Genomic DNA, 12,166 nt, shown 5'->3' with positions numbered 1-12,166 from the left:
TGCATGGAGACTGAAGGGCTCTCCTGGAAAAGCAATACAGAAAGAGAACTGAGAGATCCAGCAAGCCTCTTTGATCACTGCATTTCACTTTGATGTCAACGACACAAACTTTATTCCCAAATAATCAGAAATGTCACAAACAATAACAATACAAAGATCAAGAGATTGAACCAGAGAAGAGAAGCAAATCAAGAGAAACGGAAAAAAGTGACCATGATGGGCGTAGATATAGGCGGTCCTCCAGGAGTAGATGTGATCTCCGGGTTTGAGGCTCTTCTCGTCCACTCTGCTTCCATTTATTTGATTTCCCCGTTCGTTTTCGTCCATCGAAGTCCGAATACATGAAAAACATTCGAATCAGCAAACCATTTGAAGAACAAAGCTACAAACACCAAGTCCAACCGGGGATTTCTTTCTTGCTTTGTAATCAAAGGCATTGCGGGATGCATACGTACATACCTGTTGGAAATCAGCCCCATTTCTCTCTTTCTGCGCGAGTGATCGACCAAAGAAGGGTTTTCGCGTCGTGAGAAGAAGAATTGCTATTACGAGCGTCTGGAAGTGGGGTGACAGAGCAGTAGAAAAGGGACTGGTTCTATGCTTCGCCGTTAAGGAGCAGACGTGTTGGAGGAAGCTTCGCCATGACGCAGCGTCTTTCGGCGGGTGTTTGTCTTTACAACATATTTGAGATTTATTGAACTATCATTTGTTATAAAATGAGGAAGATAAAATTATATTATGATAAAATTATAATATTTTTTAAGTAAAATATTAAATAATTAAGATAAAGTTGTGAAGTATTTTAATATTTTTATTAAATTATTTATTAATTTTTTTAGAATGTATTAAGAGATATGAGTATTTTTTTTATATATAAGGTTATAAATAAATTTATTTGAATAAAAGATAGTTATATTTATTTGAATAATTTTAAATAAAAAATTGTTATGGGTATTTTCTTGGTCGTACTATATGGGATGGGAACGGTCCAGTAGATCAGCCCAATTCTTCAAAATTTAGTAAGTCCCGAGTTGAGGACATCAGAGCAAGGTTGTTTCGACTGGGTTCAAATCACAGAATGTCTTAAACTGTAAGATACGCCGTCAAGATACTTAGCTCACATCACGAAGAGATAACGAATTTATCGGAAACGGTTAGAGAAAAAGTTAACCTTTCTAATCTAAGACAAATCAAATCCCTACTAATGTTGAATCCGTTCCTAATTATGTAAAACTGATAAGAAAATATTATCTTTATGATATTATCCTTCCATTTTAGATTTTATTTAAATTGCAAATACCCCATATTATAAATAAATGTCAAAAACCATTGTATGTGGAAGAATAATAATATACTGTTACTCTACCAAAATAATCAGAGGAACAGTCGTAGACTAAGCGCCGTTCAGGGCAAACTACATAAAAAAAACTTCTTTAAGCACTTCTCTTCCTTACTTTTTCATTGAAATCGTGTTTATTTTCTCAGTGCGGGCAAACGAATCACGGTCGATTAATATTCAACGTCGACAAAAGTCAAGTGATTTCTTTTAAGTGAGTTATTAGATAAATTTAATAAATATAATAAAAAATAATTTTATGTAAAATATTTATCATATTTCACTTTTAAATTAAATAAAGAGATAAGATACCTACTTTACTTTTTTTTCTTTTTTTTCTCTCATCACTTTTTTCTCTCTTTTCATTGATCAACGACAGCCAGTTAGCTTTTCAAAAAGAGAAAAAAAAAAAAGAATGAACTTATGAACTCATGTGCTTGAGTTTATTGTAGGAGGGAGTGAGAGGATAAATTCAAACGGGTCAAGGTTCATCACCAATGAATCTAGGTGTTTGGATCATGGATTGAATTTACGTAAAAAAAAAAAAAAATTGAATTGTACCTGTTAAATAGATTCTTAAACCGAACAAAATAAAAAAAATAAAAAATAAAAAATAAAAAAATTGAATTGATCAAAAAAATTAAAAAAAATGAAAAACTGAAATAGCAAACTAACAACTTCAATTAAATCGAACCAACAATTTTGATTGATTCGATTCAATTATTTCAATTAAACAAAAATATTACGCCATTGTATTATATTAAGGTAATATCATATTTCATATATATTACCGTATCTCTGCAAAATGGGTGTTTATTTGCAGAGATGTATGGGATGGGACACACCCATAAGCAAACAGCTGAGACTGAGAGTGACCTTCATGGTGACACCATGCATAAGGACAACAACGGTGGGTTCACAATTTTACCAGTCTATATATATATATATATATCCAATAAGTCTTTTATTAATCCATGTATATCCATCCGTACACATAAATTGGGTAAAACTCCACCTAAAAACGTTGATAGTGAGACTAAGAAATAGCGTTTAGCCCCATGACATAGCTAAGTGGTAAAGGTGTAGGTTGAAAATTTGTCTAGAAATTCCTAATGTGGGTTCGATTCCTAAGAAAAACAGAATGCTTTCTTTTGGGAGGACCTTATGAGTGATATTAGTGGTGCTGAGGGCTACTATCCTGATCATTTGGATACATCTCTTGATTTACCTCCTCAGTGTAGTTCTAGCGGCAAGGTGACAGAGGATACCAATAATAGAGAGTAATTTAAAAAAAAATAGAGTTTAATTAGAACTTATTTGAGCTACCCATGTCGTGCGGTTAACTACCTATTTTATACTAGCTAATATGACATGAGTGGCATGCATGTACGTGTATATGTATTATTTGAGTTAATTAAGACTTAATATATTCCTGCGGTACAATTATAAATGTTATTTGAATACTCAAATTTAGAATATTTATTAATATATGTATCGATGTCATGTATATTTATATTAATATAATATACAATCCAAAATATTAATACAAAATATCTTTAGAAATATCAAATTTGAATGTTTAAGTAATATTTTGAGGACTTAATTAGTTTGTAGTAATGGAATAAAATGGGGGTAAAATACATATTTTAGTTATCTGAATTTGTACGTTTTTTTTATTTTATTTTGACACTTAAATTTTGTATTATTTTAATTACATCTATGGATTATACTTAATTTATTATCCTCAATAAATTTGTCGATGTATGTAATTATAATTTAAACAATAAAAATTTTGAGTATTTAAATAAAAAATGCATTTGGCCAATGAAAAAGATTCAATAATGGAAATGGAGTCCATGCCATGCAATAGGGGTGTTCAAAAAAATCGTTAAACTGTAAAAACATACTGCATCATATTGCATCGCATGATTTTTTTAGGAGAATGGTTTGAGAAATTCATAAATTGTGCGGTTTGATAAAAAAAAAAAAAATTAACCAAACTACCTATACCGCACCACAATATATAAAAATTAAAAAAATAAAACCCTAACATTTTAATTTTCTAACTTTATTTGTTTCCCTTAATATTGCAAATAAGTCCACTATGAAAATAGATATTGTAAACCTTGATTAGTGATGAAGTTAAAGTTCTAGCATGCTTGATGGGTTAATTACACCAATAATCACTTAATTTTGTATTCTGTTACTGTTTGGTTAATAAATTTTGAAATATTACATGTTAATTAATAATATTTCGAAACTGTTACTGTTTAATCACTGAACTTTAAAATGTTATCTATTAGTCACTAATATTTCAAAATTGTTTCTCATTCGTCATTTGTAAACTTAAAGTTCAGTAACTAACGAGTGATAGGTAAAAAATAATTTTAAAATATTAATGACTAGTATGTAATATTTTAAAGTTCAGTGACTAAACAGTAACAATTTTAAAATATCAATAATTAACATATAACATTTTAAAGTTCAGTGACTAAATAATAACATAATGCAAAGTTGAGTGATTATTGGTGTAATAAACCCATGCTTGTTTGACCATGAATTATATTGTGGCTTCTTGTGTTATTTTTATGTTACGGACATATGGTTTTGTTGTTAACTTTGAACTTTTAAATTTGTATTTTGATTGGATTGTAACTTATTTTACTTTGAATTGCATGACTTTAATTAGTTATGCTTGGTGTTTAAATAGTTATGACATGTTTTGGACAAAATGTGAAAACGACGTCGAACCATACCGCAAAATATAATGTAATTTGATGCAATTTATGCTAATCAAATTAAATCGCAAGATTTAAAATAATAAAAAAATTACATATATAATTTGATATATTAAAAATGACTTAAGACCAGCCAAATCACCTCAAACACCCCTAATGCATGGTGATTGTGTTGTGTCATAGAAAAAATAAAAAGAAATAAGAATAAAAAATGAAAAGTAAAAAAGCAAAAGCTGGCGGCAAATTGCCGCCAGCCTCGCGGCATGAGCTAGCCGCGAGGCTGGCCTGGCACAAGGGCTAGTCGCGAGGCCAGACTTGCGGCTAGCCTCGCGAGTGGCAGCCTCGCGGCTGCATGCCGCAAGGGCCGCGGCCCCCTCAGGGGCTGGCCGCAAGGCTCCACCTTGCGGCCATTTGGTGACTGCCTTGCGGCCACTTGGCTGGGCCGCAAGGTTCAAGCCTTGCGGCCACTTCTTTTCTGCAAAATTTAATTCCCCTTCGTTGAAGTCGCCCCCATTTGGCAAACGCCACGTGTCAACACCAACCACCTTTGAAAATCGTGCCCTATAAATACCCAACTACAGGACATTAATGGGGACCTCCAACTTCGATAAATCTGATCACTTTGAATACACTTTGACTATTTTTTTGTGAATATTTCATTAGGATTCGGGACTGACTTTGGCATCGGAGGGCCTTTGCAGGGAAGATTCCCGCAAGCCTTCTAACATATTTTCTCAGCATTAACAGGGCCAAATTCTTGTGGCGAAGCTAGCGGTAAAGCTTGGGCGAAGCTAGTGGCGAACCTTGTGGCAAAGCTAGTGGCAAGACCTTGTGGCGAAGCTAGTGGCAAAGCTAGTGGCAAGACCTTGTGGCAAAACTAGTGGCAAGACCTTGTGGCGAAGCTAGTGAAAAAGCTAGCGGCAAGACCTTGTGGCAAAGCTAGTGGCCAGACCTTGTGGCGAAGCTAGTGGCGAAGCTAGTGGCAAAACTAGTGGCAAGACCTTGTGGCGAAGCTTGTGGCAAAGCTCGTGGCGAAGCTAGCGGCAAAGCTTGTGGCGAAGCTAGCGACGAAGTTTGTGGCGAAACTAGCGGCAAAGCTTGTGGCGAAGTTAGTGGCGAACCTTGTGGCGAACCTAGCGACGAGACCTCGTGGCGAAAGTTAGTGACGAGAGCTAGTGGCGAAAGCTAGTGGCGAGAACTAGCGGCAAATCCTTGCGGCGAACATCCTAACGACAACCTCCCTTGAAGCAACATCTCTTACGGCAACCTAACTTCACCCGACACCAAGTTCGAGTGGACCCCACATCACAAAATTTTAATTGTTGTATTTTGACAACAACAATTTGGCGCCGTTTGTGGGAAACTGCAACAAAAAGACAATTTCAACACAAAATGCCGAGAGGGACAAGATCAGCCAGTCGGGCGAGCCCGCCTGACCCCACCCAAAAGAACGCTCATACCAGGACAGGAGCCACGAAAAGCTCCCACCAGGCGAACTCTACAGTACTAGAATTTTCAGTAGATCACCCTAACAACGAAGTGTGTTCTGGAAACTTTCCTGTGCTCGAATGCAACCATACCGCCGGACTGGGGGGTATGGAGCATTCGGAGCAAGAAGAAGCACACGTAGAGGGATACACGACAGGGCGAGGGGAACAAGTCCCACATACACCGCCCGCTAACCAGGAACAACACTCATTTGGACAGTCTTCAATTCCAAATAGAAACCTCATGGGAACTTCAAGAATAGCTCCACCCACAGTCTTACTCTCAGATTATGAACTATTGAGGAAGAACTTTGAGGAGCTGAAGCAGCAGAATAATGAGCTCAGGGTGAACAATGAGGAGAATATGAGAAGACTACAGGAGGTCACTACTTTGTTACGTGAACTAAGGCCGGACATTCATATTCCCCACATGGGACAAATCGATACAAGGGTAGAACATCGGAGATTCCAGGACAACCCTTCAAGAACCCCTCGGCAGGGGATAAGAATCAGAACACCAGGGCTGAATAGTCAAGTTCCAGAAGTAACAGACTTGAGAAGGAAAAATCGCATGAGGGCGAGAAAAGCTTCCAAGTATAGAGAGACAGCAGAAAACTCCTACTCGGGAGTGCCTCAAGACCCATCTATTTGCAAAAATGAAAAGAAGCACGGAACACTCAGCGTATCTGACATTAAACGCCTCATAGAAGAGGTGCTAGAACAGAAGTAGGTAATGATGATACCAAAGGTAACTCCCTCGAAAGGATTCCCTCTATCTGAGGAACTCCAGAGGCGACCAGTGCAACCAGGTTTTGAGCTACCACAACTCTCGGTATACTCAGGAAGGGAGGACCCCGAAAAACACTTACAACATTTTGTCGCAGTGGCCGTGTTACATGGATGGAATGAGGTCACTAGGTGCAGGGCTTTCCCACTCTCCCTGGTAGGACAAGCTCAGCAGTGGTTCACTGAATTACCGGCAGGACGTATACGATCATTCGAACAGTTGAAGAAAGAATTTCTAGATGCATTCTCCGTCTATCTCCCAAAGAAGAAGAGTGCAATATATCAATGAGTTTACAACAGAAGTCGGATGAATCCCTAAAGCAATATATCAAGCGGTTTAGAGTTGCGACACATGAAGTAAGGGATCTCCCAATCGGACTGGCAGCGTCAGCCCTGCTAAACGGAACTACCTACGCCTTGCTTAGAAGATCCTTAGCCTTCTCCGAGCCAAATTCAGTGACTGAGTTGTTCGACCGAGCAGAACAATTTGTCACCCAAATAGAAATTTTCGACGCAGGGGAGGGTAATAGAAGAGAAAGGGAAACCTAGCCCGAAGTACGAAAGACCTTACAAAATCCAGAAGATGGTAGACACCAACAGGTACACACTACCGACACCACAAAGCAAGGCGATAGGAAAAGCTCGGAACACCGCGCACCTCGAGAGGTACTTCCCGGCTTTAGCCCTAGGGGAAAGGACGAAGCACGGGACATAAAGTCAAGCCTATCGTCAGAAACGTTCCTCGACCCGGTTAGAGGCCGGAATTGTCTTTGAATTTTCCATTATAATGACATCCCCCGATAAATAAAAGAATATATCCCATGTATTCCCGTGGAGTAGGCAAAACTATAAGCTGAACCACGTAAAATCTACAAGAGCCCAGATTATTTGTATTTGTCTTGCAGGTATGGCGGCTCAAGCACAGCTCGCTTCCAATAGGTCAAGTAGCCTAGCTGCAATCTGGTGCCGATGACCACGGGATGGCCCGGGATTACCAGAACATCCGATGCCTATGCCCGCAGACTCACCCAGATCTCTCGTTTGAGTTTGGTGCTATGCCTTTTTGGCTACACCCGACTCCTTGGTAGATCTGGCGCCTAGGTCTCCCGGAAAACTCGGATGTCTGATAGGAATCCCGTGCTGCACCGCTGGCCAAACCCAGATTCCTTGAGGTAGACTGGCCCTAGGAAGGCGAAAAAGAAGTGAAGTGATCACCTGATAGCTCCAGCACAAGACCGCTCCCGAAGGTCAAGTCGCCTAGTGGCAATCTGGTGCCGATGACCACGAGCTGGCCCGGGATCACTAGAGGATCCGATGCCTATGCCCGCAGACTCACCTGGATCCCTCGTTTGAGTTCGGTGCTATGCCTTTTTGGCTAGACCCAACTCCTTGGTTGATCTGGCGCCTAGATCTCCCGGCAAACTCGGATACCTAGTAGGAATCCTGCGCCTGGCCACTGGTCAAACCCAGATCCCCTGAGGTAGACTAGCCCAAGGAAGGCATGAAAAGAAAACAACTCTGTCATAACCCCGCTTATCAGAGTTGAGCCATCCAGGTGGAATCTGGTGCCTATGACCACGAGTTGGCCCGGGATCACCAGACCATCCAATGCCTATGCCCGCAAACTCACCCAGATCCCTCGCTTGAGTTAGGTGCTACGTTTTTTTGGCTAGACTCAACTCCTTGGTAGATCTGGTGCCTAGGTCTCCCGGCAAACTTGGATGTCTGGCCGAAATCTCGTGCTGAACAACTGGCCAAACCCAGATTCCCTGAAATAGGCTAACCCTGAAAGATAGATATGGAGAACACAATAGCCAAAGCGCTATGACCCATCATGGTATCATCGGATGCTCCGGAAACTGTGCCCGTGGGCTTGTCGGGATCCACTGACTAAGTCCGGTGCTATGCTCCCGAGCTAGATCCGACTCCTTAGCTGATCTGACGCCTAGACCTCTCGGCAAGCTCGGACACCCGACTAGAATTCCATAGTGAAGTCTATCTACCAGGGGTATGGTTGCCCAGAGATAATTTGGTACTTCAACCCCTGGTCGAGGTAAGATCTTTTTGGGCATTCTGAAACACTTGGTTGAATCAAAGTGCTAGACCCGACTCCTTGGTTAAATATTTTTACTCTTCAATTTCGTCTAAAGACAAAACAAAAGAGTAGGGGGCAATTGTTGTGCCATAGAAAAAATAAAAAGAAATAAGAATAAAAAATGAAATGTAAAAAAGCAAAAGCTGGTGGCAAATTGCCGCCAGCCTCGCGGCATGAGCTAGCCGCAAGGCTGGCCTTGCACAAGGGCTAGCCGCGAGGCCAGACTTGCGGCTGGCCTCGCAAACGGCAGCCTCGCGGCTGCCTGCCGCGAGTTCGCTTGCGGCTAATTGCCACAAGCGGCCTCACGGCTACATGCCGCGAGGGCCGCGGCCCCACTTTGGCTGGCCACAAGGCTCCACCTTGTGGCCATTTGGTGGCTGCCTTGCGGTCACTTCTTTTTCGCAAAATTTAATCCCCCTTCGTTGAAGTCGCCCCCATTTAGCAAACGCCACGTGTCAACACCAACCACCATTGAAAATCGTGCCCTATAAATACCCAGCTACAGGACATTAATGGGGACCTCCAACTTCGGTAAATATGATCGCTTTGAATACACTTTGACTATTTTTTCGTGAATATTTAATCGGGATTCGGGACTGACTTTGGCATCGGAGGGCCTTCGCGGGGAAGATTACCGCGAGCCTTCTAACCTATTTTCTCAGCATTAACAGGGCCGAATCCTTGTGGCGAACCTCGTGGCGAAGCTAGCGGCAAAGCTTGTGGCGAAGCTAGCGGCGAAGCCTTGTGACGAAGCCTAGTGGCAAGACCTTGTGGCAAAGCTAGTGGCAAAACCTTGTGGTGAAGCTAGTGGCAAGACCTTGTGGCAAAACTAGTGGCAAGACCTTGTGGCGAAGTTAGTGGCAAAGCTAGCGGCAAAGCTAGTGGCCAGACCTTGTGGCGAAGCTAGTGGCAAAGCTAGTGGCAAGACCTTGTGGTGAAATTTGTGGCAAAGCTCGTGGCGAAGCTTGTGACGAACCTCATGGCGAAGCTTGTGGCGAACCTCGTGGCGAAGCTAGCGGCAAAGCTTATGGCGAAGCTAGCGGCGAAGCTTGTGGCGAAGCTAGCGGCGAAGCTTGTGGCGAAACTAGCGGCAAAACTTGTGGCGAACCTTGTGGCGAACCTAGCGGCGAGACCTCGTGGCGAAAGCTAATGACGAGAGCTAGTGGCGAGAACTACCGGCAAATCCTTGCGGCGAGCATCCTAACGGCAACCTCCCTTGAAGCAACATCTCTTACGGCAACCTAACTTCACCCGACACCGAGCTCGAGTAGACCCCACATCACAAAATTTTAATTGTTGTATTTTGACAACAACAGATTGTTTCGCCAATTGCCAGCCGCTAACTAGTTGCCAATATCATGTTGTTCGTCCAACACCACCACTTCTCAATATATATATATATATATATATAAACTCCTAAAATATATAGCCTAACGGTGGACATGCATGTTTAAGAATATTTGTTATTTTAATTATTAAAAATTATTATTTTAAATTTTTATTATATAATAAAATATTAATATGTGTATGAAGATATTTGTAAGTAACACGCTATATAAATGATTAATTAATAATATTTAAATAGATTAATTAGTTTATTGTATTTTTTTAATAATTAAAAAATATAATTTTATATTTTAATATATAATCACTTGAAAATTTTATATTTTAATTATTAAAATTATCATTTTAAAATTTTATTTAAAATATAAAAAAATATAAATAAGAGAGTGAGAAAGAATTAAAAAAATAAATATTAGTTATCTCGATTTGTGATCCATATTTTGATCAAAATTTAAAAGAGGTGAGATTAATTTAAAAAAAAAAAATTTGCACGTACTGACCCGTACGTACGCCCAGCCGCATAAGCACAGTGGCACGCGCAAGCAGACCCTCTTCTCGTAGGATAATGCTACACGGCCAATTTGGTCGACAATGCGGTTGACAATGATGCTCTAATGACAAATTTACCCTCTACTTTAATTACAAATTTACCCTCAAATCAGTTAAAAAAATTGAAATCGCGCGCAAGGCCTTCTTCTTCATCACCTTTTCTCTCTTTCTCTCTCTACCTGCCCAACGTCTGCTTCTTCCTCACCTACTATCTCTCTCTCCGGCGTCATTTTGTACACTGGCGGCGACTTCAAGAGGTTTGGCGAGCTTGGCAAGATGTTCGACATCTCTATCGCCGACCCCACCCAACATACGCTCAAGCCGTCACTCCCTGCCACCTCTTTTTCTCAGCACAACAGCGGATCCATCAGATCTGGCCCCAACTCCGCGCGAGTGCGTGACCGGCGACTGCGTCTCCTCCACCTCCAACCGTCCGGCGTCCCTTGGATCTCGTCTCCTTCATCTTTGTCGTCTTCATCATCGTCGCTTACCTTCATGGCTAGAGTTAGTTTCTAGGCTGGTTCTGTTTCATCGCCCGCTAATAGTGGTGCCAGGTAGTTTTGTTGCGCCCCTTTCCCTTTATCTTTGATCTTTCTTAGGTACTAATAGCCTTGTGGTTTGCTGCGTTGGTTGCCTATATTTGATCTTCCTTATGCCCACTAATGGTGGTTTTCTTATGCGGCGTTTCATCTTTCTCGCATTGCTCTTTGATGGGGAAATTCTTAAGATTACCTGGCTCCTCGTTCTCGGTCATATTTCAAATGGGTTTGACAAATTAGCCTACTTACAGCTTTTAACTATTTGATTCTGGACCTCATATGCTGATTAATTTTACATCCAATTTCAATTTGCTATCTTTTCCCTATTTGTTTTTGGGTTTATATTGAATTTCCAATTGTTCTATGCGTAGTTGTTTTATGTATTTTGACTTGCTCAAAGGAAGGCTGCTGGCCGGAGAGAACATACCCAATTTGTGGAAGTTGTTGATTGATATAGTTTTGACTCATTTCACACTGATACAGTTTCTTGCATGATTAGTATCTGTGTGTGAGTTTACATTCTTAGATGTGCAGATCCATTCGGTATTGATCTGCTTGAATAAAAAATTGAACTTGTAGATTAATTTTTCATCAATTACATATTTACATTGTTGGAAAAACAACAACTGTGGCTGTTGCCGTTGTCAGATGTACAAAGCTTTTTGCTGTTTGAGTATCCTGTTCATGACTATTTGTGCTATGCTTATTCAATTGAACATCAATTTCTATAAGTTTCTTTTCTTCTTGTTGATTTATTTCTGCTTGTTGATTTATATATCTGTATCTGTCTTTGTTTTTCAATTGCACGAATTTTTTCCCTGTAGCTATGTGCAAAGCCCTGTTTTCTTAGTTCTCTATTGTATATATTGCATTTTGAGGAATCTAATTTCACAAATAAAATGCACATTTTATTTTTTTTTCTCTTAATTCTTTTTCTTTAGTCTCTGTTCTATCTGATATTTTGCGTTGGAATATCGGAATGCAACCCATAACCTTTATATTTTCTTCTTTTTTAAAGAAAAAAGAAATGCAAGTAGCTTAAAGAAATTAATGTCAAATAGACCCCAAGAGTGACCTTACAAGAAGCATGTCATATATATCTGATAATTGAGTTCATTTTTGTAATTAGGTTTGGTATGAATATTCATATGTGCACTGATGAACAAACAACCAATTCTTTCTTGTCATTTGTTAGGGATGGATGGGGGTTGGGGACAAGGGATGACTTAGCTTGATAGTGTTGCAAATTCAGAATATTTTATGTACTTGTATTTACGTGTAATAGAAATGTT

General features: G+C 40.1%; 3 protein-coding genes across 10 annotated transcripts in view; 1 reads left to right on the top strand and 2 right to left on the bottom strand.

The window, feature by feature from the left end:
- Positions 1-12,166, top strand: part of LOC127806002 (phosphatidylinositol N-acetylglucosaminyltransferase subunit A-like) — a 90,912-nt gene that overhangs the window by 31,675 nt on the left and 47,071 nt on the right. The gene's annotated exons all lie outside the window — the stretch shown is intronic.
- Positions 1-12,166, bottom strand: part of LOC127806003 (protein LEAD-SENSITIVE 1-like) — a 57,773-nt gene that overhangs the window by 3,298 nt on the left and 42,309 nt on the right. The window contains exons 1-2 of one of the 3 annotated variants that reach the window (XM_052342930.1): positions 460-655; positions 213-286 (exon numbers count right to left, since the gene is read on the bottom strand). The exons of the other annotated variants lie outside the window; for them this stretch is intronic. Coding sequence (XP_052198890.1) covers positions 213-286; positions 460-479 — 94 coding nt within the window. The 5' untranslated portion in view covers positions 480-655. Of the gene's footprint in view, positions 1-212; positions 287-459; positions 656-12,166 lie in introns of those variants that run through there. 3 annotated transcript variants of the gene reach the window in all.
- The window catches only part of LOC127806004 (protein LEAD-SENSITIVE 1-like), a 72,699-nt gene that overhangs the window by 18,312 nt on the left and 42,221 nt on the right, over positions 1-12,166 (bottom strand). The gene's annotated exons all lie outside the window — the stretch shown is intronic.

Source organism: Diospyros lotus, chromosome 7, assembly GCF_014633365.1.
Source record: "Diospyros lotus cultivar Yz01 chromosome 7, ASM1463336v1, whole genome shotgun sequence".
Lineage (NCBI taxonomy): Eukaryota > Viridiplantae > Streptophyta > Magnoliopsida > Ericales > Ebenaceae > Diospyros > Diospyros lotus.
The sequence above is the reverse complement of the archived record's forward strand: the minus strand, read 5'-3'. Positions and strand labels throughout refer to the sequence as shown.